This window comes from Macaca thibetana, chromosome 3 (genome assembly GCF_024542745.1).
Source record: "Macaca thibetana thibetana isolate TM-01 chromosome 3, ASM2454274v1, whole genome shotgun sequence".
NCBI lineage: Eukaryota > Metazoa > Chordata > Mammalia > Primates > Cercopithecidae > Macaca > Macaca thibetana.
In genome coordinates, this window is record NC_065580.1 from 8,627,041 (window position 1) to 8,654,808 (window position 27,768).

Here is a 27,768-nt window from a genome sequence, read left to right on the forward strand (position 1 = left end):
ATGTGTGAACGTTTGCCAAAGTGATTCCTTGCAGAGCACTGAAATGTGAGCTATGTTTCTCTTGGGCCCCTGGCCAAACTGAGAAGAAAGCACAGAGAAAGCCCTGCATAGAGGGCACCCCATTTCCTTGACCCTTTCCCACTCCCATTCGTCAATGCAATCCAACTGAAGGTGTTTTGCTTTACTCAGAGTTCAGGGAATGTCCACTCTGTGGCAAGCACTTCAGTAGGAGCAGGAGGTTCTTCCTAATTTTAGGAACAAGAAAAGCCGACCCTGTTCCTTTATTCTGGATGTTCCTTTATTCTGGATGCTCAAAGGAAGCATGTAGACTGGGAAGTTCCAACAGATTGAAAGGATAAAAAGGAATGTGGAGAAATTTTCATTACTTTGAATGTTTTAAAATGCAGGTAAAAGAGACCCGGAGCTCAAATAGTTTAAATAAGTAGGAAATTTATTGGCTAACACAACTGGAAATGCAGAGATGGGGCAGGCTGCAGGGCTGGTGGCTCAGGGCTCAGGTGGCCCCACTGTCTGTGCTGCTCTGAGGTACTGCCTTCAACCTCAGGTTGGCAGCACAAAGCTGCTGACAGTCCCAGCGTCACACCCAGACCCCACAATGCCAGGGACAAAGATAGGTTCTATCTAAGGAGAGATCTTCCATCCCCACCTCTGCAGACTTTTACTCACTTATCATGGACCTGCATGGGATCTCAGGCCCGTTCCTGAAGCAGTCATTGGCAGAGAGAGTGGGATAATGTTTACAGCAGCCAGGCAGCCTTGGAGTGGAGGCACACAGCTCCAAGTCTATAAGGTAGAAGGGGAAATGGGAGCTGCACAGACAGCACGCAGCTGCTCCACAGACCATGAGGATCCGAGTCTGAATTGGTGATTATTAGAACAATGACTCCATGGGGTGATACGTTAGAAGTGCTCCAGGGTCCAGAGATTTAAATATAATGAAAGATGAACAGAAAAATAATTAAAAAAAGTATGCTGCACCAAAAAAGAAAAACAAAAATCTCATAATGCAAAAGCATCAAGTGTTTGACTCTGAGGAGCGCCTTGTATGCCCAGTTACTCTCATTCTCCCTCAGCTCTTGCCTCTGCTTCTCCACATGCCGTTTCACCTTGGCCAGGTACTGCCTGTAGTCTTCCTGGCAGGTCCCAGCTCCAGCTCTTTGGAGCAGCTGGGCATCCAGGAAGAGGTTGTTGCTGTGGAAAGAGCCCTCTCGCTCCCTTCCCAGCCTCTCAATCACAGCCAGGAGCTCTGCCTGCTGCTGCCTCTGCTCTTCCCCAGAGCCTCGGTTGTTGAAGGCACAGTACCTCCTCTCGCACTCCTGCACCAGGTCCTTCAGGCTGCGGTTGTCTGTGTTTGCTACATAGTCATCCAGGGCCTGGCCCCCTAAGTCCTCTTTGTGGGTGAAGAGGATGACCACATGTCTCATGGCCCCTGCCCCAAAGACCTCCTTCACCTTCCTGATGGCCATTGTGTCCTGAGCAGTGAAACGCCCCAGCTGGATCACCAGAAGCAGCACGTGGGGCCCGGGGGCAGAGAGCAGGTAGCAGTCCCCAATGTTCTTGTACAACTCTTGGGTATCAGCCTTTGACTCAAAAATGGAGGGCGTGTCAACCACTAAGACTTTCCTCCCATTCCATGTTCCTGTTTTTGCCTGGCACGTCCTGGTCACTGACTGGGCCCCCAGCTTGGACTCAAACATGCGCTGGCCAAGGATGCTGTTCCCTGTGGCACTTTTCCCGCAGCCTGTTTTGCCCACTAGGATAATCCTCAATGCCGGTGGTGTTACAAACAAGTTATCTTCTGATCTACCTGTAGAAAAAGAAGTTTTGTGTCTTACCAAGTTAATGATCCTTAAGAATGTTAGGTCATTGTTCATGGATATCTCATAAAAGCTATGAACCTCCTCCCCAGAATGACAGAAATGTTGATGTGCGTATAAAAGTGTGCATACAACTGTAGGTGAATCTTGCATGTAAAAAGCCTCACTGGAAGCCCATGCTTGGATCCACAGCCAGGAGTCAGAACTGTTGCATTAAGGGGATGCATTAAGCACTTCATCTGGATTGTGGCAAATAGAGCTTTCCTGAAAGAAAATGGTCCTTGTGTTTTCCCCTGCATGGTGTTTAGGCCAGATCCATGGAGAATTATTAGAAGGAGGGAGGGGATGAGTAGTTACAAGTGAGAAAATACAATTACTTCTCTTTCACCCACATATTTCCAGCCACACTTGTATAGACACACTCCACACATTCATCCAAGCCTTGAGGGTCAAGCAGGTCTCCACTGGCAGATCTATAGTGACCCCTGCCGGGAGTCAGCTGCCCGTCCCTGGGTCTGTGCTCTCTGGATAGGGAGTGAAATGTTTGAAATTGAGATGACGTAGGTTGTAGTTAATGTTAGGGCAACGTCTGGGAGATGACCCTAAGGTGGATGGCTCAAAAAGGTAGAACGTAAGCTCAATAGAAGCATGTGTGTTGAAAAGCTAATCTATGTGGCTGATGGAAGCACATGAAATTATAGCAGAAGTGGTGTTGGAGAGGGTGACACTGTGGCAGGAGCTAAAATCTTCAAGGCACAAAGAGGGGAGAACCTGCGGATTTCTGGAGCCCAAATGAATTCAAAGTGCACTTTAGGCTCTTAAAAATCTATTATTTTATTCCTCCCACTCTGGGTTGGTTCTTCCTTTTCTTAAGTTATTCTGTGGTGTTTTGTAGCAAGCACAATGGCTAAATCCCTATGGGGACCTTTTTTGTTGTTTTGTTTTGAGCTGTCAGCAGACAAAGAAAGAGAAAACATATTCACCATTTGCTTCCAGACCCTTCAACTTATGACTTGGTTTCCTTTCCACATTTCCCACACACCTGGTGCAGGGAGAGCATCACACTATGGGGTGTGTGTGTGTGTGTGTGTGTGGTTGTTCGATTAGGCACAAGAGGTATGGCGAGGTAAAAAATGATGGTTGCCTTTATCTTCTTCATTTAAAATGAATGGGTTTCTGCCACTGTGTTTTAGGTGGGGGTAAGTGGGGAGAGAATTGTGATTCTCCCAAGCATCTGGGGCTCTTGAGAACTTCAAGACTTTCTTACCTTCAGCCATAGCTCCATATTTGCCCTTCTGGAATCCTTCCATTCTCTCCTGGAATAAAAACAGGAAAAGGATAAAAAGCAAATGTCCATATGCGAACTGGTAGAGTCTGAGAGCACCTCAATTCAGACATCTAAGAATAATTATCCTCAGATGAGCCATTTCCATCACTAATTTTCTAACTCATATTTTGCTTTGAAACATCTGTAAATAACTTTAAGCAAACCAGGTAATGTTAGGTTATGCTAAAATAGTGCACTATTGCTTCCCTCCCCTCAACTTAACAGAAAATCAGGAAATATTTGGAAGCAAATCAGTTGATTATCTCCCCCAACCAGAAAGGCATGAAATGAAGAAAGCATTCTTCTATGGAACAAAGAGTGAGTGTTAAAAAAAATTGAAATTACACTAGGCAAACTTACCAGAATAGAGAAAAAAATTGCCTTGCTATAAATAAGATTGATTTATTTGAAGTAGTGGAAACTTCCAGTCCTAGAAAGTCTTTGTGTCAAATGGGTATTCCAGTGGCGGAGAGGAAATTACAAGGTACTTTCCAATGGGAGGGTGGAAGTGGGGATCAGGGACACAAAGAACTGACGTGAGAGGAAATGGTGCAGGGGGACTGGTATGACCACCTTCCCATCCTGACAGTTGGTGGAGAGGAAGTAGTGAGGTGATTGAAGAGAAATAATCAACTTCAGGCCAAATTCAAGAACAACTCATTCCTGCTCTGGGTTTCCAGCACTGCGTAACAGCATTGGGGATGTATATCTTCCACCTGACTGGATATTGCCAAATATGACTCCCAGGGAGTCGTGCTAACTCCTATTTGCACCACCCATTTATAAGAAGTCCCCAGATCTTGACAGGCACTTGGTAATATTACACTTTTAATTTCCTGTCATCCTTATGGGCATAAATAAGGATGTCTTAATTGACTTAAACTTATATTTTACTGATTATCATTAAATTAAAAACAGTTTTCATGGTTTGCTATTTTGGTTATTTATAAACTTCCATTTTTAATAACTTCTGTGATTTCTATCTTTTCCACATTTTTCTATTCATTCAGTGGATCTTCTTGGCCTTTAGGTCAATCAATCTATTTTTGTATTATCAGAATGTATTAAGACAGCTTCCTGCCTCCCTCCCTTTCCCTTCTTTCTCTTCTTCCTCCTTTTCTCTTCCCCCTCCCCTCTCTCCTTTCTTTCTTTTTCTTAAGCCCAGAGAAGAGTATTCTCTCTCCTACACCCTTTCTTGTCTCTGGTAAATTGTGCTTCTGGCTTTTGCTAAAGTAGCACCAGTTCCCTGACATCCTCTGAGGTTTGGAATCAATAAAATGATGTGGTAAGGGTCAAGAGGACAGTGGTAATGATGTTGATTATGAACATCGTAATTGTAATAAACCTCTGTGCAGACGTTTATAATTTTCAAGTTTATTTCATCCTTCTTATTTTAATTGCTCTCTCAAATTCCCTGTGATGTGATCAAGACTGGTCTTAAAATTTCTATTAAAATGCAAGGAAACTGAGCATTAAATGACCTGCCAAAGGTCACATATTTACAATGGAGCTAGCATCAGGAAATGGCTCCTTTTGCCTGTGTATTGTCCTTGATTCCATAGGCGGAAAAAGAGACTATTCCAAAAAAGTCAGCAAACCTCTTGGACCATGTGTACAATGCTGCCACCCCCTGGTAAGGAGACAAATTAATTGGACAGCTAGAAGCCTACCCTAAAACCAACACACAGAATTTTATTGCAAAATCTTGAGTGCATTTCTTATAAAAGATTATTCAAAAATAAAATTGTTGGTGGCAGGAATTTCTCTGAATTGGGGTCTTTCCTTTTAAAATAGCCAATTGCCTGTCACAAAAGCCAGTCAGACTCTGTTATGTCAGGCAATGAGCAGCAACAATAGCTCTCCCAATCCAATCTCTCTGAGTGGATCAGGCTGCATTGAGGAATATATTTTTTGGCAGATATTAACAAATAACAAAGTGTTCACAGGTGAGTCAGAAAGGATACTGATGGCAATGCTAAAATGAGTCATGGAGAAGATTATAAAATAACTGAATAAAGCGTGGTGGACACATCGTAGGCTTGAAGGAAAGTGATACGTGTTGGTCTACAGGGCAGACAAAAGTTGGGGAATTGAGAATGAAGGCAGATATCTTCTCCAAAGGAAAAATTTTACCAATAGTCCCACAAATGAGACCAAAGGTCACGAGAGATTGGAAGGCAGTGTGCAAGCAAGAAAGTAGCAGCCACTGGCAAGCCGGTAGGAGGGTCCGGCTCAGGGAAAAGGGTGAAGCAAATGAACAAAATGCATGTTCTGATTTGAAAATTGCATGAACCTGATTTTACCATGAGAAGAGCTTATTTTAGCAAATCACAAGAAAGCAGCCTCTTCCATACTATTTTAGAAAAGATCAAACCACTTCTTGTCTTCTTTGTTCATAAGTATTTCCTTCACCCGTCTGCCCCAACCCATATATTTCCAGGTATTGGAATGATGTGTTTTGCGGTTTGGTCACTGTGGTTCCATGGCATGTCTCTCACATCAAGTTTGGCTGACAAAGGGATTGTTTGCAGGTGCCCCAAACATGAGCCTGTTTCCCTACAGTGCATCCTGCAGGGTTTCATAGGAAAAATGTGGGAAATCTAGGGGAGCATGGGGTAGTTTTCAGAAGTTGAAAGTCACAAGAAAAGGTCCACTCAGGGGTCTTGTTTGGAACATGAGGTTCCTGGGGTGGGAAAATATCCTACACTGCCCTGGGGAGCCCTAAGAATTCATCCTTAGCTCCCAGGCTTGTCTGAGACATAGTGCGTGTCTGGCTGGTCTGAGACAGGAGAAATTAGGAGGGTAAAATTGAGAAGAATGTCCCAGCATGCTAGGGGAGACGGGGAAAGCCTATTACCCTCTAGGAGCTTCAGTTTTCCCATCTGTCCCACTGGTGAGAGGATCAGTTCAGCCTTACTCCCTGAGAGTTTCATGGAGATCGACTTGGCTAAGTAATGGGCAATGGGGCAGCAAAGCCCGCTGCCCGGGACTGGGCTGTGAGTGCAGGCGCAGATTCTTTAGGCTGTGCTCCACCAGCTGTGCACCTGCTGATGCCCGCAACACTCACCACCATTGCCCCGTTTTACTGACCAGGGAACCCAGAAGTGAGGGGATCTGTGCAAGGTCATGTCAGAAATGAACAGCTGTGACCAAACTGTGATCTTTCCGATTTCCCAAGTCTCTGTGAGCATAAACCCAGTTCTCCTTACCAGAAATGGCTGTTGTGCCCGGTCCTCCAGGGTGGCGGTCATGTAGGCTCTGGCCAGTTGGTCCTCTCTCAGGAAGGTGAAGTGACAGCAGAGAGAGCCCTGCTCTGTGGTCTGTGTGTGGGGAGGCTATTCACAGGGCTGAGGGAGGCTGAGCAGATGCAGTTAAGGAGGAGCCACGTGCAGGGGCTGAAAGCTCCATGACTCAGCTGCAAAAAAAGAAAAGTAGAGATTATGGAGTGTGCCCCCCACACCCCTGCGGACTAGGACACCCTAGTATTGGCTGGAAACTGATTGGGAACAAGCCCCTGAAAACCAGCCGAATGCAGCGATGTGCTGCCTCCTTAATGGGCCACTTCCTGTCATGAGCCTGCCCTGGGACAGTGTGCCCCGTCCTATTTCCTTTTTATTTTTGACTGTTTCAAGCAAGCAGTATTTGGAAGAAGGAAATATGAAGGGAATTACAGACTCTCCCACTTCCAAGTTCAGAAAAGGCCCCTGGTGACTGGAAAGTTCTGGGCAGCAGCTGCTGCCCTCAGCACCCATCACTGGGGCACCTGCTCCTCCCAGCACTCTTGGGCCCCTTCTCACAGGCTCTGCTTCTGGAAAGCTTCTGCTAACCAGGATCAGAAAGGCACTCTGGTCCACAGAGGACCAGAACAAGCCCTCGCAGGGTTTGACTCTTGGCTTGTGACTTACCCTGGCAAGCTGTCTGCCACGTGATGGAGCCCTCCCTGTGGGGACATTGTGGAGTCCACGTGTCAGTTTATCTGGTAAGGGTTTAAAGCAGGGTGATAGAACCTCTATTTTTGAACTGATTGGGAAAGCAGTGGACATAAAGCTGATTGCCATTTAAGATTAGAGCAGTGGACATAAAGCAATTATGAGATGGAGAACACAATGGGACGTAGGCAGAGGGCCATCAGGGCCAAGAGAATCCCCACATCCCTCGTTGTTGACATTTGAAGTGGAGCTTACAGTCATATCATAACAATTGTCTAAGACTTGATGGGTAAAACAATTTTAAACAATCCCCTGCCAGCCTAGAAAACCTCTCCACAGAGGCAGAAGAGAAAGAAAACAATTTTATTGAACGTGCATTGAACCAGAATGTGATCTGGATCCCAGACAATCCAGGAAGAGATTGCAAAGACGGAGAGGGATGTCACCTGGTCATATAGCCAGGCAGGTGCCTCCCATTACGCATGTGTTCTCAAGCTAAACCGTAACTAGTACTCAAGTAAGAGGACTTGACAGTACCCTTTGTCATACATAGTTCATCCTAAACTCACTCAGTAATCATCTGTGTTAGCTAATTGTCTTTTTCCAGAGGAAAAGGAAACTTCTCATATCCTCTATGGCAAGAGGAAGATTTGCAACTCAGAAAGGTGCTGGCAGATGTCAGGCTCCTACCGAAGTTAAGTTAGGCTCCTAAATTAGGCCCCTGCTTTCCCACGGAGACTGGGAGGTGGGGACGCTACCTTCCCTGATGTTTGCGTTTCAAAGGGATGGCTTCCAGGTGCTCTTAAGACAGTCCTGGGCTGTCAAACAGCTTTTAAAAATATTGCATTACAAAGGGTGGAGAAAGAATTCACACTTACAAGCTTTCTAAATAAAATACTCTAAGAAGGGAGGGGTAATTCTTTTCCACTTTGTTTTTTCCCCAGAAAAGAGAATTAACATTTTTTCCTTATATTTGACTTTTATTGGTCCTTACACTTAAATTCTTCAAGGACTTTCAAGCTAGTCAGCACTCATAATTTGTGTGAATTGAGCAGAGCAGGGCAGGAAGTGGGCTGTAATCTGACCAGGATTTCACCCTTATTAGATAGGGACCAGGTACTCCCCCAGCAACTGCCTGGAATCCCTAAAAAATTTGATGGACAGAGTTCACATCAAAATCTTACAGACACTGAGGGGCACCGATGCTAACCATTCTTATCAATGTAGCAAATTCACTTCATTCTAGTGACATCTTCAAACTCCCTCTCTTCTTTCCTTGTGGTTTGAACTATTCGCAAACATTATATTTATCCACTTAACTGGGTGCTCTGGCACCCCAGCTAAGGACAGATTTTCTGCTTTGAGTTCTGGTCTCTAAGTCTTATCTTTTTTTTCTCTAGTAGTTCCCAGGCTCCTCTTATGGCTCAAAGAGACCTCAGAGAGTCAGTGATGAAATGTGTTAACTGGTCTCTATCAGTTTTCTGGATGAGATCGTGGGCTTTATAGAGGCCAGGGACTGTCTTCAGGTCAGGATCTTGCTAGAACTTAGCCCTAAAAAGTGCTCAAAAATACTTACCGAATAAATGAGTAAAACATATGACTTAAATGCTCTAACTGTTCCCTCATGTCCCCCTTTGTAGTTACATTTAGTGCTAGCAGAATAATCTTAGGTAGCTACTTTCAGAAAGCAGGACTGTAGAAATTCATATATATCCAGATATGAAAGTATTTCCAAAACTAGACTCTTTGTGCCTTTTCCCACACCCTCTCTATTCCTCTGTTCAGATTTGCAAAACAAACAAACAAACAAACAAACCCCCAGGAAACCTGGGACACCTGGGAAATGTCCATTTTCCTTATCCTTCTGTTCAACACCAAATTCAATGCCTTTTCAGCCTGGACAGAGACAGTTATCTACCAAACCTGACATAGTACAAAATGTGATGAATCATTGCTGAAAGCAGGTCTCTATCCATCCCCAGCCACCTCTGCTATCCCTGTTCTCGCTCTGCGATGCTCCCTGGTGCACAGAACTGGGCACGCTGAGTTGCAACTCATGCGCTCTAGTTATGTGATGAAGTTTCTGGAGTTCTGAGTGCAGTAGCCATCTCAGGGTAGATACCTGTAGGCTGCCCTGAGAATCAGCTTTATTAAGCTAAGGAGATGCCAAAGCTCCATCTCAGAGACATTTTGGGCAGCCACCTTCCCTATCAACTTGGAGTGATTCAAGGACCTCAGGGTTCACGCCTTGGACCTTCTGTTTCAAATGGAAGATAGACAATTATTGCCTTCTGATGAAGAAGGAAGGAAGAATAAGGGAAAGAGGTGGTGCGACATTTACCACTTTCTCTGGGCTGAGGTCCTAGGTGACCAACCGGCCAACTGGCCCTGAATTTGACTGGATTTAGTACTACAAGGCCCACATCCTGGGAAACCCCTTAGTCCCAGTCGAATTGAGCCTGTTGGTCACCACATGGTCTCCTAACACTTAGTCATGCTTGCTCTCTTTCACCGTCTTGCCTCTGTCTCTTCATCCATCATCTCACCCTATTCCACGAAGGTCTCCCATGAACATGACTAGTAGGAAATGTGGAAATGAAACCCCAAGCCAGAGTTGGGAGGGGCTGAAGCCAAATGCTGAAGTGTGATTTCTCTTCCTTGTCTGTAGTCACTCTAAAAAAAGTTCTTTCTTGGAACTTTTTTAGAACATTGTGTTCTTAGGAAAATCAAAGAGCAGGTAAAAGTTGCTGAAAAAAAGTATTAAAATGCAGGCATTTCTGTATTATCAACATTATCATTTCCTTTGTTTCTGGACAAGGTCATAGCTACTCTTTTCAGAACTGAGAGGGGCCAGGTCAGGGGCACCTAATTGGAGGTGAGAAAAGGAGCCTCCTGGATCAGGGTGTTCTACAGAGACCACACCTGCTGAAGAGGCTTCATGCGGGTGGGGGGCGGGGGGCAGAAATCATCTAGGGGTGAGTCCAGGAGGTAGAGTTGAGGATTCAGAAACATCCAGGTCAATAAAAGGGGCAGCTATTTGAGCCCACAGTTGACACACAACATGGAGGAAGGATTAATGTTGCCATGAAGTACACTCTAAGTATCTAAATATTGCATATTTAAAGCAAATTTACCCTATTCTCCTGAGCCTTTGCACACTAGACCCAATGGGTGGTAAGTCCAGACAGCACCCATGGGAAGCAGACAAAAAGCTACCCTCTTAAGGAATCTGAAATCTTATTACAGAGACAAGACTTACGCGAATGAAAGACAATGAGTAAGGGTCCTAAATGAATGTTTTGGACAAGTGTATTTCATACACCCCATTATAGAGCATTAAAAAATGAAATAGAGCAGAAGAGAAACTATCAAAATTAATCACACAAAATGTAAGTGTATGTAAGTTCTGGGAAGCAGTAAAAAATTGAGGGTCATGGTAAAAAATACATGAAAGCACAGTTTTAGACAATGTATTAAGCAGGATTTGGGGAAGAAAGGAGGTCAAAACGGACCAACTCGAAGGAGAAAGCCCTGAAGTGTGGAGTAGAACTTGGACATGTGATCAAGGTTGACAGGAGGTGAGGAAGGGGCCCTTTGAAGTGGTTATTTTAAAGGAAGCAGAGAGTATGTAGGTGTCAGGGCAGGACAGCACCTAGAGCAGGTGTAAGAGCTTTTTATCATGACCTCTGGAGTTGTCTGGGTAGCTGATGTCTGGTTGTCTAATTCTGTAGCATTGCATTTAGAGTAGACTCTTCACCCATTTAGTTAGCCCAAAAGGCCAAGAGGGAACAGCAGGGACTGAGTGCATGCCCTGATGCTCTCCTCTAGTTGTTTATTGGATGGGTTAGATGAGGTCCAGATGGGATGACAAGGTCCCTGGAGATTTCCTGGCTGGCACCTTGGAGGACTGCTCCTGTTGCATCTGGAGTGGGGTGGACTTTCCTGAAAGCCTAATGAGACCCTCCCCTACCCTGACATTATCACCTGCAACTGAATGTCTCCGGTGAGCGTCTTGGGATCCACAAGCTGATACCTTCCTATCACGAATGTTTCTGAGCTTGCTGAGGTATACCCTCACCAGGCTGATTTCCTTTTGAGTCATTACATTGGAAATTCTTGGCCCTTGAGCTGTCAATCAATTATAGGTTTGTTGAGATATTTTCCCCCTCACCCCTCAGAGGGGAGACAAAGAGCCCCTCAAAACCCCAAGGTGGCTCAAGGTCTGAGATCAGTTGCCTCTGAGGTTGAGGGCAGCCTCTTCTGTTTACACACTATGCTGTAACAAATGTTACCACGTGGACATCAACATGAAAAAGTTGGGAAGCTCTACTTTTGATGAAAAAAGTATAATATACCAAGTTGTGCTGTCTGGGTCTTGTTTTCCTTCTGTCTGAAATTACTATTGACATTTGACATCATGAGGTATCAGAGTTACCAACAGGCACATCTGTAGGACTGACTCAGGCTTCTTGGGGTGCACATTGTCTTTTAACATATCCCACCCCAAGATATCTGGTTCCTCCCCTCCTGAAGCTATCAGACCTTACACACAGTCAGGAGATTCTGTCAGATTCTGCCCCAGGCAGTATTCTCAAGCTGCTCCATGGTCTCTATCAGGGCCAGGTTCTCCTAGACCCAGGACATGAGGTTCGTGGCCTGGGGATGCTTCTGTGTCCTGGGAACCTGAGCAAGGACCACAGTGACTGCATATTTGCTTTTTCAGAGAAGGAAAATCACAGCAAGAGCAATGATAAAAAGTGGAGGCAAAGCTAATTCCTCTGCTGAACATGTGAAGGGAGTTGATTTGCACAAGAAGTGTTAGAATCAGTTCAGTGACAACATAAGAAGTCATACCTCCTATGGCTTTTCTATGAAAACTATATCCTGTGCTGCCATAAGCTTCTTGGAGACCTGCATGCACACATTTGCCACTTGAGTTTAACCCAGTGAATACCTGAGTTGTGTGGAAAGGAAAGGAAAAAGGCATAGCCACAGAAGGTGAGAGCTAGAAGAATCTTGGGGATCATCTAAACTAGTCCTTTTCTCCCCCTTATTACAGATAAGGAGACTGCAGTCCAGAGAAATGGTTTTCAGAAGACCATATTAGTTAATTTTAGTATATAGTGTGAGATGTAAATCAAGTTTTTTTTTTGCAAATGTATGCCCAATTTTTTATTCCATCAACTTATCTTGCAGGGAGTATCCTTTTTTATTAAATTACTTTGGTGCTCTTTCAAAAATTAATTGATCATATACATATAACTCTATTTCTGAACTGTATTCTGTTACATTGATCTTTATGTCTGATCTTCACCAATACCTCACTGTTATGATGATGGCAGCTATATATAAATCTTGTGATCAGGAAGTGGAAATTCTCTTTTTTCTTTTTCAAAATGGTTTTGGTTTTTAAATATAAATTCTAGAATCAGCTTGAAAAATATATAAGAAAATCCTTCCAGATTTTGATTGTGATTGCATGACTGTACAGATTCATTTGGAAGTAATGATATCTGAATAATATTGAATCTTCTGATTCATGGACATGGTATAATATTGTTCCAGTTATTTAGGTCTTGTTTGATTTTTCTCATCAATGTTTTGCAGTTTTTGTAAAAAGCTTAGATTAATCCCAATATTTTATAATTTTAGTGGTATTATAAATGGCATTGATGATTTAATTTCAGTTTCCTGTCATTCATTACAAGTATGCAAGAATATAATTGATTTTTGTATGTTGACCTTGTATTTTCTGACCTTGTTAATTTATTAGTTCTAGAATTTTTTTTGATTCTTTGAGATTTCCTTCATAGAAAATTATGTCATCTGCAATTAAAACAGTTTTTATTATGTTCTTTCCAATCAGTGTGCTTTTAATTTCTTTTCTTTGCCTCCTTTCACTGGCAGGATCTCTATCAAAACATTAAATTGGAGTGGCAATGAGGGACATTCTGGCCTTTTCCTGAACTTAAGGGAATGTATCCAGTCTTGCACCTTCCGTATTCTTATGGATTTTCTGTCTGCATGTTTTATTGATTACTGAGAAATAAGGTTTAAAGTATCCAAGTGTAATTTTGGATTTGTCTATGTATCTTTTTGGTTTCTTTAGTTTTGCTTCATGTATTTTGAAGCTTTGTTTTTAGGTACAAATATTGTAAGGATTGTTATATTTTTCTGATACATTAACACATTTATCATTATGTAACGTCCATCTTTATCCTTGACAATATTCCTTGCTCTGTAGACTACAGATCTATGTTATATTAATGTAGGTACTCCAGCTTTCTTTTGATGAGTGTTTTCATGATGTTTATTTCCTCATTCTTTTACTTTTAAGCCATCTCTATGATTGTGATAGGCAGAATTCTAAGGTGGGCTCCAAGATTTCCATAAACTAGTATACATGCCCTGGATAATCTCTTCCCCTTTAGTGTGGGAAGACCTGTGAGTAGAAAAAATGCCATTTCTATGATTGGTTTACATGGTAGAAGTGAAGGGATTTTGCAAATTTAATTAAGTTCTCTAATCAGCTAGTTTTGCATTAGTTAAAGGGGAGGTTATTCTGGGTAGGTCTCACCTAATTAAAAGAAATCTTAAAAGCAAGAGATACTTCCAGATTTTAAGAAAGCAAACATTCATGCTTTAAACTGCCTATGAATATATGGAGAGGGGCAGCCTCTAGGATCTACCCACAACCACAGTCTTTCAACCACAAACAACTGAATTCTGCCAATAACCCGAATGAAGTTGGAAAAGGACCCTGAGCTCCAAATGGCAGGATGGGTGATACTTTGATTTCAGCTTCACAAAACCCTGAGTAGAGGATCCACCTAAGCCATGTCTTGACTCCTGTGCTAGGCTGTTTTTACATTGCTATAGAGAAATATGAGAGACTGAGTAACTTATAAATAAAAGACATTTATTTTGGCTCACAGTTTGCAGGCTGTGCAGGAAGCACAGTGCTGGCATCTGCTTCTCGTGAGGGCCTCAGGAGGCTTCCAATCATGGTGGAAGACAAAGGAGATCCTGCATGTCACACGATGAGAGTAACAGCAAGGTGTGGGGGAGGTGCTACACACTTCCAAATAACTACATCTCACTTACTGCTGTGAGGACAACACCGACCCTTCTATGAAGTATCCACTCCCATGACCCAAACACCTCCCACCAGGTCCTGCCTCTAACATTAGAGATTACATTTCAACATGAGAAATGAGGGGCCAAACATTCCAAAAATATCAACTCTTGATCCACAGTAATAATTGTGTGTTGTTGTAAGTTTTCACATTTGTGGTAATTTGTTATGCAGCAATAGAAACCAATTCAGTCATTATATTTAAAGTGCATTTTTTTTTAGATAGCATATGGTTGAATCTTGTGGTTTTCTTGTGGTTTTAACCAATCTAAATGGATTCAATCTACCTATAAAAATTTCAGGCCACTTCACATATATTTTAAGGAAGTTACAATAGTGTACTTGCAATTCATCTTTCCCATTTTTGTGTTATTATTGTTGTAAGCTTTTACATATTTTATAACTTCCCTAATACACTATTACTATTTTTGTTAGAGCTATACAATGTAAAAGAAATTTCTTTTATATTTGTATTTTTTTTTCCATTTCTAGGGCTTTTCATTTCTTTGTGTAGATTCAAATTTCTGTCTGGTGTCATATTCATTCCTTCTGCCTGAAAAACTTCTTTTAACCTTTCTTATAGTGAAGATAAGTTGATAATTAATTATTCCAGCTTTTGTTAGTTAGATTCTTTATTTCACCATCATATTAGAAAGATTTCTGCTGACTGAATATTCTGGGTAGTTTTTTGTATTTCGGTATAATAAAGATGCTATTCAATTGTGTTCTGAATTGTAGTTTCTGACAAAGAATCAGCTGTAATTTTAATATTTATTCCTCTAATATAATGTCTTTTTCCCCTAGTTATATTTAAGACTTCCTCTTTATCATTGATTCTCAACAGTTTAAGTATAAAATGTCTAGATTTTCTGTTTTGCTTTGTTATGTGTTTACCCTGCTTGGAGCTCTCTGTTTCTTGGATCTGTAGTTTGATGTCCTTCAATACTTTTAGAAAAGTCTTAACCACTACCTTTTCAAATATTTCTTCTGTCCATGCTCCTTTTCTGACATGTATGTTAAACTGCTTGATATAATTTCATAACTCCTATATATTGTTTTCTCTCGTTTGTTTTTCTCCTTTTGCTCAGTTTGAACGATTTCTATTAACTTATTTTCAAATTCACTGATTCCTTCCTCAACTGTGTCAAGTCTACTGATGTAACCCCTAAGGAATACTTCATGTCTCATAAAATGTTTTTAATTTCCAGCATTTACATTTGACTCTTATAGTTTCCATCTCTCTGTTGAAATGTCTAATCTTTTATTACATGTTGTCTACATTTTTCATTTCATCCTTTAGCATAGTAATCATAATTATTTTAAAGTCCCTGTCCCACTTCTGGATTATTTTTGAGTCTGGTTCTGTGGATTGTTTTGTCCTTTCATTATGGATTATTATACTTTTGCTTTTCTGAATATATTATAATTTTCTTAAATTGTAAATATGCATAGTAGGAAAGTAATTGGTATAAACAGTATTTATACCTAGAATGGTTATGCCTCTTCTTCTGTCAGGCTGTTAGTGTTCAGGTGAGTCAATCTAATTAAGAGTTGAACTGGGTTGGGGTTGTTGCTATGGTTACCTTCAGTGCATCTTAGGTTTTTAATATGTTTAGTGTTGCCTTGTGCTTAGATGGGGACTGAAATGCCATAGGGCTTTACCTGGTGTTCCTGTTCCATTCACCCTCAGATTTCAGTCATCTCTGCATAACTCCACTTCACAGAGGGTTGTTCCAGGCTTTGACCCTTCCCTATAGTAGACTGGATTGCTTGTTAATCACCCAGTATTTTTTAGATATATGGCAAGGGCAGGGAAGTGTTCTTTGTTGTTCCTACATAGCTTCAGTCTTAGGCATGGCCTATGTGCCTGGGCCTTGGGCGCTGGGCTTTCTCTGTGATCCTAACCTTCTTCTTAATGGCAGCTGTATTCGTTAGGGTTCTCCAAAAATAGAGAACCATTGTGTGTGTGCGCGCGCGCGCGCGCGTGTGTGTGTGTGTAGAATTGGTCTGCATGATTATGGAGGCTGAGAAGCCCCATAATATGCTGTCTGTGAGCTGGAGAACTAGGAAGGGTGATGGTGTAATCCAATATGAGTTCGAAGGCCTGAGAACCAGGGAAGCTGATGATGTAACTCTCCCAGTTTGATGCCAAAGGTCCAAGAACCAGGTGTGTGTGGGGGAGGTTGTTGGTGTAAGTCCAAGAATTCAAAGGCTTGAGAACCAGGAGCTCCAATGTTCGAAGGCCAGAGAAGACGGATGTCCCAGCTCAAGAAGAGAGAATGAATTTGCCCTTTGCTGCCTTTTTGTTCTATTTGGAACTTCAACTGACTAGACGATTTCTGCCCATATTAGTGATGGCAGAACTTCTTTACTCGTTTGAATCTACGGATTCAAATGCTAATCTCTTCTGGAAACACCTTCACATACACACACAGAATAATATCTTACTAGCTATCCGGGCATCCGTTAGTTCAATCAGGCTGACACATAAAATTAACTATCACAGAATCCAGGCTGTTCTTTGTATATGTGTAATAGAAGTCTTGTACAGAACAGAGGTGTTTTTTTGTCTCTTTTTAGAAGTCAGTTGTCAGTCCAATTTTTACTCCTTTATAATATCTCTTTTTTTCTGCTTTAAGTTTATTGGTTTAATTGAATTAGTGGATTGATATATTTTATCTGTTCTGGAAATTTCTCATGTTTTCATATATTGTCTTAACTCCTGTGTTTCTATTCCTTTTTTCTTTTTGCCTTATCTCTGTGAACCTGTGTTTTTCTATTCTTTCAGAATGATGATTAATATGTTAAAACTTCTCACTCTTTTCTCTATATTTCTTACCCTCTCTCCACATTGCCTATCTATTTGGTATCTCTGGGCTGCATTCCAGATTTTCTTCTACCCTGATTCTCTCTTCAGCACTGTCTAATCTGTTAAATCTGTCCACTGAGTTGTTAATTTCAGTTGTATATAAGTTCAGGTTTGTGAAGGAGGAAGCACCAAAACTGGATTAGATGTACAAAAATTTAATGGAGGCAGAAGCAGGTAGAGGGAAGGATAGCCTTCAGACCATAATGATTTGACACCTGTGAAGGGAGAGTGGGAAGAAAGAAGGTTTGGTTAGGAAGAGTCGTGAGCAGTGCGGTTCCAGGAAAGATTCAGCAGCCAAGGGGGAGTCTTTGAGCCAAGCCGCCAGTTAGAGGAAGCTCATTTCTTTCCAGGAGGAGCCTGAGTACCCTCACCATTTCAATGTGCTAGCTCACTGGCTGGGAGCAGTCTGCAGGTGGCATGCCTTTGGCACAAACATGGTGGTGGGTCCAGAGGGGCAGCAGCAGGGCCATTTACCAATCATACTCGCCAGAGCTGGTGATGTGGGTGGCATGTTTTATGGCTGCCATATTCCATTTGTCGATTCTAATAGTTTTATTTGGTATGTTTGCAAATGTATCATGTCAGTTTTATATTTTCCTATTTTCAGAAGACATTTTCAAGATTGCTTAAAAACTGTCTTAGATATTGTAAGTGTACTTATTTTATACCCATATCTGATCATTATAGTATCTCAAGTTTTTGCTTATTTGTTTCTGTTACTTTTTGTTTGGTTTTCTCATTGCATCATGTTTCTTTTGGTGTTTGGTTTTCTCCAAGTGCTACACATTACATTTAAAAAGAAGTGTTCAAGGGAAAATGTAAGGCCCAAAATATTAGTATCATCCTCCAGGTAGAATTTCTTTTTAATGCCAAATCTTTAGACACTATTGGAGAAAGACCACTTTAATCAAGTCTAAGGACACTCACACTGCAAGTCTACAGGGGAAGGATGATTTACATCTGAGAATTTATCACTTTGGGATCCTTTTTTTTCTTTTTTCTCTTTTTGAGATGGAGTCTCACTCTGTCACCCAGGCTGAAGTGCAGTGTTATGATCTCGGCTCACTGCAACCTCCGCCACCCATGTTCAAGCAACTCTCCTGCCACAGCCTCCTGAGTAGCCGGGATTACAGACATGCATCACCACGCCTGGCTAATTTTTTGTATTTTAGTAGAGACATGGTCTCACCAAGTTGGACATCCTGGTCTCAAACTCCTGACTTCAGGTGATCCACCTGCCTCCCAAAGTGCTGGAATTACAGGCGGGATCCTTTCTAAAAGTAAGGCGAGGATGACATTCTTCACTTTGGATGGATTGTGGGTTTTACTTTTATCCTGATTATCCTATAAAATTACCAAATCCCAAATTGTGGCTCCATCTTTAAGCTGTTTCTACTTGATCTGAAAATATAAGTGGCTCCTCACCAGACTTAGGTTTCTGGGTTTTCATTTTTCTTAGATTTGTTCTAGAAATTCCTCACTCTCTTGTTATGTCTTTGAAGCTTACTATTTAGTTTATTTTATCCAGAGTTTTAACATTATTCTCTATGGGAGTACTGTCCTAATTATCTACCCACCATTACCATAAGATGTATGTTCCACTGATTTTTTTTTTGAGATGGAGTCTCGTTCTGTCACCCAGGCTGGAGTGCAGTGGTGTGATCTCGGCTTACTGCAACTTTCGCCTCCCGGGCTCAAGCGATTCTCCTGCCTCAGCCTCCTGAGTAGCTGGGACTATAGGTGTGCGCCACCACACCCGGCTCATTTTTTTTGGAATTTTTAGTAGAGATGGGGTTTCACCATGTTGGCCAGGATGGTCTCGATCTCCTGACCTCATGATCCACCTGCCTCGACCTCCCAAAATGCTGAGATTACAGGCATGAGCCACCGCGTCTGGCCTCCATTGATCTTATTGATTCTGAGTAACCCTAATTCTTTGAGCATCAGAGACAATCCTAATCTAGGTCTTCATGTGCAAGCTGTTACAGAGGGACCTACAAAGAATATTAGTTACCTCCTTTAACACAAGAAAGAATTGTTCTTCCCAGGAAAGAATTCTTATTTCCAGGAAGAAGGTCTTCTTTGCCTACTGGAGACAAATTCTGGGAATTCAGGCTTAAAACTTGGAGTTGATCCTTCTGCAGAACTGGAAGTCAGAAAGTCTTTCTTTCATTTTTGTTTCTTGAGATTGAGATGTCTATCCTTGGGGTGTGTGTGTACGTGTGTGTGTGTGTGTGTGTGTGTTTGTATGCATGCAAGCGTGTGTGTTTAATTTTTGAGCAGTGGTATGCAGTTCTCTTCAGTGTTCACCATGATACATCCTGCTAGCTGTAGTAGAAAAGAGAGTCTAGGCATCTTCAGATGTATGAAATCAGGAGGATATGCACAATATAATACCATTTTGAAATTTAAAAAATGTCCAAGTGCCTAAACTTAATGGTATGTAAAGAGAATTATGAGGAGGGAAAGAAAAGATAAAAATATGAAAAGAATTAGGCAAAGAATGTGATTGAAAGTATAAAAATAAGACTCAAACCAATAATTATAACAAAATATCCAGTATATGGAGTGATAACTGCTTAAAGAATTAAAGAGGAGGGGACAAATTTAGACGCATCTCCATAAAATATTTTATTGGTAGAATAAGCAAGAACCAAATCTAGTTGCCAAAGAATAGGCCAACAGTGCCACTGTTAGATTAAGAATCATGGGGGAAAAATGAGTGTTGAGCCATAGTCTAGCTATAGCTTCCCCAAGAATTTACAGGAATTCTCTTCTGGGGTACTGAATCCATAGGTGAATCTCCGGAAGGAGCACTGGTATCTGTTAGGGCTACTGTGCGGGCTGGAACTGAATATTCATTGTGTAAGAATATGTAAGAATGTACTCATTGCCTGAAATATTTTGCTCTAAAAGTTAATCATGGCTAACACTAGCTTTCAGAAATAAGCCGGATACGAGTCTTTTTTTGTAGAACAAAAGCTGATCCAGGTACCAGGGCATAGAAATATGAACAGAAACATCATCAGCACACGATCCATACATTTTTATCCTTGAAGAGATAAAAGGAGAGGAGAGGAAGGGGGACACAATTGAAATGGATATATATTCATATAATTTTTGAGGTATTGGACAGTATTTTTACCCTATGTCTGGTTAAAATTAGCAAGCAAGTTTTTCTACAGGAGGCAGTGCTGTTTTATGCTGTAATTTAAATATAAAATTGATTTGTGCTATCAAATCACTCAAATTACATAACTGAGGTTACAAGGCCTAACCTTGAGCTACGGGGGAAAAAGCATCCTTTAAGCCACAGACTAAAAAAAGACTTTACTGAAGGGAATGGTGAATGCCAACTGTTCTGTAGTAGGAGAAAAGGATAAAATAACTGAAAGGGGGTGGAAATACAGTAATTTGGGGGACCCTGTGCTTGAAGGGAAGTAAATTTCCTTAGGGCAGGAGAGTATCATTAATACAATGGCATGCTTGCATGAAATAATTTTCTGTTATCTAGGGTAGAAAATTTAGAAAATGGTCAAAAGTATGGTAGTTGGAAACCTAATATTGAAAAGGTACAGGAAAGTCAGCTTTACAATTCATTTTCCAAACATTTGTTGATCCCACTTTATATGCCAGGCACTGGGTTGTATAATGGGGATACAAAGATGGAAAAAAAAAAAAATCATAATCAAAGTATCTGAAAAAGAAAACCACTAAAGAAATGTTATTGAATGTAAAGGAAAACCGTAACTTCTTTAATAACATATTATTCAAATTCAAAGATGATAGCACATTTTGAGAGTCAGATTGGTAATGTATCTTTGATTACACTTTGCAAATGTATTTGACAATTAACCATATACTACTACTTTTTATTACTGAGAGGAGGCAGGACTCGACTCCGGAGGTGGGGATTGGGCTCCAGACCACACTGAAGACGAGCTGAAAGGGAAGAGGTTTTATGGAGTCTCTCCATAAAACACACTCACCGGTGCCACGTCAGGTTACCATTGCTAAGGCAACACCTGGAAGTTATGGCTCCTTTCCATGGCAACAATCTCATGACCTGGAAGTTATCACTTTTTTTTTTTTTTTTAGAAATTTTGGCATAATCCACCCCTTAATTTGCATATCATTGAAAGTGGGTATAAATATGATTGCAGAACTGCTTCCGAGCTGCTACTCTGGGCACACTGCCTATGGGGCAGCCCTGCTCCACAAAGAGCAATACGTTTGTTGCTGCTGTTGTTCTCTACCACTTTGATAAAAGTTGTTCTCTACCACCGCCAGCAGCACTGGCTCGTGCGCAAGTGGCCATGGACGACCACACTGTGCCCTCCCTGCTGCCCCCTCCGATCATCAAAGGAATCCCTCCCTGGCTCGAGGACCCTGCAATGGCCCAGTATGGCTGCTGAGGAAGCGAAAGGCAGGAATTAAACATGGGTTTTACTTGAGCCACGCTTCAAAAAGTCCAACTCCCTGCAACGTCACCAAGGCCCTCAGGACCCCTGACCATAGCCTGCCCGAAGCCTGCAGCCCACCTGGAACCTCCTGCAGTCCTTAGCTTGACCTGGCATTTGTGCGCATGCTTGCAGACCCCTCCTTCCCAACGTGTGCTGGGAAGACCCTAGGGCGCCTGCGCACACTCCCTTCCTCCTCCTCTTCCCCTTGATTGGGGCTAATGTGAATACCTGCTTCCCGTGTCTCCATGATCTCACTAGAGGTTGGCTGATTTAAAGACAATGAGTTCCCTTAAAGGGTTCTCATTATGCTCAGAAGTAGAAATAAGGAAATCCTATTGTTTGATTCGCACAACCAGTCAGCGTCACATTTTCTAATCATCTGGCATTCAAGAACCTTCCTGGACAGGCCCATCCCGAAAAATACCGGATGCTTTTGCCTCACAGTAATAGGATGGTCAGGTGTCTGCAGTCTCAGCCTATGCACCTGGCGCTCTGCCTCTTCTCCATAACCAGAGTGGAGCTGGAGATACAGACTCTGTGTGTGTGTGTGTGTGTGTGTGTGTGTGTGTGTGACAAAAATATGAATAACCATATAGGAGATATTATACGTTATTTTCCCAGTATCCTACTTTTTTTCTTTCTTTCTTTCTTTCTTTTTTTTTTTTTTTGAGACAGAGTCTCGCTCTGTCGCCTGGGCTGAAGTGCAGTGGCCGGATCTCAGCTCACTGCAAGCTCCGCCTCCCGGGTTTATGCCATTTTCCTGCCTCAGCCTCCCGAGTAGCTGGGGTTACAGGTGCCCGCCACCTCGCCCGGCTAGTTTTTTTGTATTTTTTAGTAGAGACGGGGTTTCACCGTGTTAGCCAGGACAGTCTCGATCTCCTGACCTCGTGATCCGCCCATCTCGGCCTCCCAAAGTGCTGGGATTACAGGCTTGAGCCACGGCGCCCGGCCATCTTTCTTTCTTTCTTTTTTTTTTGAAACAGATTCTTGCTCTGTCATCCAAGCTGGAGTGCAGTGGCACGATCTCGGCTCACTGCATCAAGCGATTCTCCCGTCTCAGCCTCCTGAGTGGCTGGGATTACAGGCGAGTGCTACCACGTCTGGCTAATTTTTGTATTTTTAGTAGAGATGGGGTTTCGCCATGTTGGTCAGGCTGGTCTCGAACTCCTGACCTCAGGTGATCCGCCTGCCTAGGCCTCCCAAAGTGTTGGGATTACAGGCGTGAGCCACCTTACCCGGCCCCTACTTCATTTTGGAATGCCACGAACCATAATATGTTCTAGAAAAGTGAAAACTTATTTTCTGCTTTGTAACAGTACAGTTACATTAATCTTTTTGGTAGTAAATCATTGTACTAATAAACTGATGTTGCAGAAGTAACAGTAACATGTATAATGCCCACATTTCTTTTATTGATGCTAACAGTCTACAAGAATCACAAAAGAACATATCTACTCATGTATATGAACTAGAAATTTATCAAGGTGGGGCAGTCTAAATTTTTTAAAAAGTTCAAAAATAAAGGCACTTGTTTCCCCTGTGCCACGCATTTGTCCCCACCAGAAGCTACTTGACATTAGACTACCAAAACTACCAAAGGAAGTTATGTTAGACAAATGGAAAACTCTGCATACACATCATTTAAAATGAGTCAAAAACTTAAAAAGTGGATTCTGAGCCTTGGCAAAGTTGCAAAGATGATGCAGCATTCAAAGTTTTCTGTGTCATTAAAACTGTGCCTGAAACTACAGGATTCCTTCCTTTGGAATAAAGTTGTCCTTTCAGCTCCAAGAATTCAGCCTCTCTTGACCAAGTTGCCTTCAGTTTTAGGACCTGCAGTGTCAGTCAGGCCCGACCTCCGCAAAGGCCGCCGACCAGCGCCTGTGGAGCAGCACGCAGAACAGGAGTGCGCCCCCCAGCAGCAGTGCCAGGCCCAGCCTCCAGCTCCAGGGCGGCTTCGGCCACGCCCACAGCCCGGCCCGCAGCCAGGCGCCCCACAGCCTCCTCCGCATGCGGGCGGCCACGCCCTCCGCCACCCTCCGAAGCCGCTCCTCCGGGCCTGCCCAGCGCAGGAGATGCGCCAGCTCGTACAACTCGTTGGAGTAGTGGGCGCCCTTGTGCTCCCGCACCAGGCCCTCCACCAGCCCCAGCAGCTGCTCCGCCTGGGCTTCCTGCTCCCGGCCGGTGGCCCGGTTGTCAAAGGCACAGACACGGCCCCCGCACTCGGCCACCAGCTCGCGCAAGGCCCGGTTCTCTGTGCTGCACACGTAATCTTGCAGGGAGCCCCCAGCCAGGTCCTCCTTCCTGGTGAAGACGATGACAGTCCATTTCAAGACGTCCTCCCCGAACATGTCCCTCACCTGCCTCACCGCTTGCTGGTCCTGGGCGGTGAACCGGCCCAGCTGGGTCACCAGGAGCAGCGCGTGGGGCCCGGGGGCCGAGAGCATGTAGCAGCGACCTCTCTCGTCACAGCCGGTGTCTGTCTTAGACACTTCGGAGCTGAAAATGTCCGGAGTGTCCACGACTTCCACGTGGTACTTGTTCCACCTGCGGCTGGCCGTGGTGCAGGCCCTGGTCACAGACGTGGCCCCCAGCCTGGAGAGGAACCGTCTCTGGCCCAGGATGCTGTTCCCAGTGGCGCTCTTTCCGGCCCCTGTTCTCCCAACAAGGAGGAGCCTCAGCATGGGATCCTGCCGGGACCAAGTGGTCTCTTCTAAACCTGTGAGACCAAGTGTTATAATCTTACTTAAGTTTAACTAACTTTCCCTTGGGAACTGGAATCTTCTTGCCTTTAGCAGAAGTGGTTAAGAATAGAGATTTGGGCCCGTAGGCGTTCATTTTCACCTTTTCCTTTTGTATTTGGGTTGTCTGCCTGCACCTGTAGATGCTCCAACTACAGCTGATTATCATAGAAATGTTCCTTTATCAATCCAGCCCAATAGTTCTGACATTTCTGGTCAGCCACACACATGCAGACATATTTATTTAGTATTTGAAAATTTCGATGCACTCTGAAATATTCTCCCAGAGACCATCCCCAGAGAAAGGCCGTGGGGGCAGTACTGCCCGGTAGGGAAGAGCTGTGTGGAGTTCCAGCTACCCTGGTTTGAATCACAGCCCCACCATGTGCTAGTTGTGTAACCTTGGGGAAGTTGCATAATCTAAGTATTAAGCCTCTTCGGCAAAAATGGGAGTGATAATAGAGGCCTGTTTCTCAGATGCCTGTTGAGGGGGTAAGATAAGCCCTCTTTCCTTCTTCCCTCCTTCTCTTCCTCTTTCTCTCCTTCCTCTCTTCTTTCTCTCTTAAACTGGCTGCCTAAAAAGAATATCTGTTTTAACCCTCTATCCTTGTTCTGTAAACATTCTACCTCGCAAATCTTATGTTCACTGTAGTGCATGATTTGATCCCCTCTGCACTTCTTCTGTGGTGATCAGAGTAGGCTTATTATCCTTATTTTATACCGTGGAACCAAGGGAGCTGGCTAGTCAAAGAACTTAACTTTTCACAGCAGAGATCCAGCTAAAATGCAAATCTCAGGGCTAGTGCTGTCATCCCAGGGTTGAGACATCTCTGGAACTTATCTCTGTTCAGTCTTGAGGAAGCCCCATTCTCATTATCCTAAGCTGAAGCCTAGGGGGGCAAGTATGAGGTGTAGAGATATGGTCTTACCATAGATATTTTCTTCATCTCTCACCATCTTCCTTCCTCCCATGCTTACCTGGAAGGGTACCAAACACAATTTGTTAATTCATTTATTTATTCCTCAAATGGGCATAACCATCTACAGTGTGTCAGGCAAAGTCCGAAGAGCTGGTGACAGCACAGTGGAAAGACATGGTTTTTGCCTGCAAGGATCTAAAAATCTAGGTGTATGTCTTGGCAGAAGGGCAGGTGGCTAGAGAGAAGACAGGTAAATTTCGTCAAATATAATACATTGTGCTAATCCTTCTTTAAGTACTTGAGAGAATGGCCTTGGAAGGGCCAACACCCTGCCCTTGAGTTGGTATGATGCTGTGAGAACATTGGGTGGGGCTGGATTTGTCTTTTCAGGAACTCCAAAAGCAAAAAGCAGAGGGTAGGGTATAATATTTACTCAATGCCAATGGGCTTTAGGTATTACTTTTTCCCCGGGTGGTTCTATATCACTGACATAAGCTAGAGATATCAGGGGATTCAGCAGCTGGGGGAAGATTAGGTAAACCCTCAGAACCAGAAAATTTGCCCAGTGACTTAGGCACCCACCTTCAAGTGGCTGGCCTGGGAAAAAAGAAGAAAATTGGGATTTTTCTTTTGGAAATTGAACAGATCTCCCAAGTAGATCTGGAGGGCCCCTGACTCTCTGTTTTCTTAAAATCAAATAGTTTTGTTTGTTTAGAGATGTCTAAATATGATGTCTGTGCTGGAGAGACTTAAACACTCCCCTTCAACTCCTGAAGTTGTCTTCCCCTCCAAAGCTGATTATGCTGAAATCTAACATTATGTAATACAGCTAAACACTCTCTGATCCAGTTTGCCTAATCACACAAGCTCCTGAACACAAATGCACTTCTCTCTGCGTCTACGTCTCCAGCCTCATTCCCAGACAATCCCCCACTCGGTCAGCTACTTCACGATCAGCAGATTTCAGGGCCTTGCCAACCCACTCTGCTTCCCCTCCTAGGACTATTGATCCTCCCCGACCATCTCTCTGTACCTCACCATCCATGTCAAACTCTTTGTGTCTTGCACCCTGGTCACTCAGGTACCTGTGTTCTCTCCCACTGGCACCACACATGAAGGAAGGGCAGAGAGAGAAGCTGGCTAAGTAACTTGTCTTTGATCGAAGGACTTGGAGAACAGGTTTGCCTCATCCTCTGTTAAATCTAGAGCTGTTTCTGTTTCTGCAGGAACTCTCCTGGCCCTCCCCAAAACCTTCAATAAGATTCACTGCATGGGCCTTATGTGATTAATTATTTTGCGTGTAGGAATGAACAGACGATCATCAATGATATCAGAGCAGAAATGAAGAAACAGCTGCAAGATTCGGAGAAAATAATTTAGATGAAGCAAAATGTCCTTGTCAACCAAGAAAATGAGAATGTGTGCTGCAGGGAGTCCACAGAACTCTGGATAGTCCACTGGAATTTTCCATAGTTTGGAACAGGGGTTGAAATGATTTTAAATAGATTTTTTTAGAGGAAAGTAAGACCCAGCTGAACTCTGAGGTGACAAATGGCCTGTAATCATTGAGGAACACTTGTAGGATCCTATATTCCTAATACTTTAAGAGACCTCAAAGTTTATTGAGTTCTTTGCCACTCAAATGTGCTGTTTCTCAGAATTACGTGAATGTTCTTTAAAAATGTACAGCTCTTGGATCCATCCTCAGAGATTCTGATTCATGAATTAAATGTTTCTGATGTCCACAGCTCAGAACTTGGACATCAGTCATTTTTGCAACCCCCTTTATTGTACAGGTGGGAATTTAAGGTGTCCCCGTGGCTGGAGCAGGAGAAGCTTGAATTAAGGGAGCAGATGTTAAAGGGACCATGCAGGGAAAGGGGATGAAGATCAAGATATTAATCTCAGATGTCTCCTCAGGGGCCCCTTCTGTGGACAGTGAGGAGGAGAGTTCAAATGTACCCAGTCTTGCCACGTTGTGACTCACTCCGAGGTTAGATGGCTTACAGGGCCACAGAAGTATCTTTTGCCTTTGCTCAATAGGGAGCTTGAGGAATGTTTAATGCCTTTCAAACTGTATTTTATTCCTGGAGGTGGTTCCAGCACACTCTTCTCTTACTTTATTAAGGGAAGTGGGAGGAGACAGGTTTCACTCCCCACCAAGAACGTGTGTGCTCCAGAGCTGGAGAAGATGATCCTAAAATTTCCTCTGAACTTTGCCTACTTAAAAACCTGGAAGCATGTCTTTGATTGTTCCAGAAATTGCTCACCTGCATGATGCCTTGTAGAATGCAAGTGCTCAGGCAGTAAACACTCTAGGAATCACGTTCTTTCTGGTTCTCAGAGCACCCCCAGCCCCCGCCACTCCCAGGCTCTGGCTCACCTTTCCTGGTGACAGGCTCTGAAGTTGGCCACAAGAAGCCCCAACCTGCTGCTTTCCCTTCGGCTGTGAGTGCAGAAGGCTCTTTCCTCTCGGCACACAGAGGAAATCACTCAGACTTCAGAAATCAGGAAGCTCAGGGTGGGCCCCATGGTTACGATTTAAA

At 43.1% G+C, this 27,768-nt stretch overlaps 3 protein-coding genes across 3 annotated transcripts in view; 1 reads left to right on the forward strand and 2 right to left on the reverse strand.

Moving 5' to 3' along the window:
* The window catches only part of RARRES2 (retinoic acid receptor responder 2), a 647,965-nt gene that overhangs the window by 208,585 nt on the left and 411,612 nt on the right, over positions 1 to 27,768 (forward strand). The window lies entirely within an intron of this gene.
* On the reverse strand, positions 367 to 6,970 carry GIMAP5 (GTPase, IMAP family member 5). The gene is made up of 3 exons (XM_050785907.1): positions 6,375 to 6,970; positions 3,106 to 3,154; positions 367 to 1,828 (listed from the first exon to the last, which is right to left on the reverse strand). The coding sequence occupies exons 1-3, from the start codon at positions 6,414 to 6,416 to the stop codon at positions 948 to 950; spliced, it is 972 nt and encodes a 323-aa protein (XP_050641864.1). The 5' UTR covers positions 6,417 to 6,970; the 3' UTR covers positions 367 to 947.
* GIMAP1 (GTPase, IMAP family member 1) lies at positions 20,833 to 27,744 on the reverse strand. The gene is made up of 3 exons (XM_050785911.1): positions 27,606 to 27,744; positions 25,232 to 25,280; positions 20,833 to 24,280 (listed from the first exon to the last, which is right to left on the reverse strand). The coding sequence occupies exons 2-3, from the start codon at positions 25,272 to 25,274 to the stop codon at positions 23,403 to 23,405; spliced, it is 921 nt and encodes a 306-aa protein (XP_050641868.1). The 5' UTR covers positions 25,275 to 25,280; positions 27,606 to 27,744; the 3' UTR covers positions 20,833 to 23,402.

Coding starts and splice junctions, on each gene's coding strand:
- GIMAP5 (XM_050785907.1), bottom strand. CDS start 6,416: ATGACCGCCACCCTGGAGGACCGGGCACAACAGCCATTTCTG. Junction 3,155..6,374: donor GGGCACAACAGCCATTTCTG/GTAAGGAGAACT, acceptor TTTTTATTCCAG/GAGAGAATGGAAGGATTCCA. Junction 1,829..3,105: donor ATATGGAGCTATGGCTGAAG/GTAAGAAAGTCT, acceptor CTTTTTCTACAG/GTAGATCAGAAGATAACTTG.
- GIMAP1 (XM_050785911.1), bottom strand. CDS start 25,274: ATGGGAGGAAGGAAGATGGTGAGAGATGAAGAAAATATCTATG. Junction 24,281..25,231: donor AGATGAAGAAAATATCTATG/GTAAGACCATAT, acceptor TTGGTCTCACAG/GTTTAGAAGAGACCACTTGG.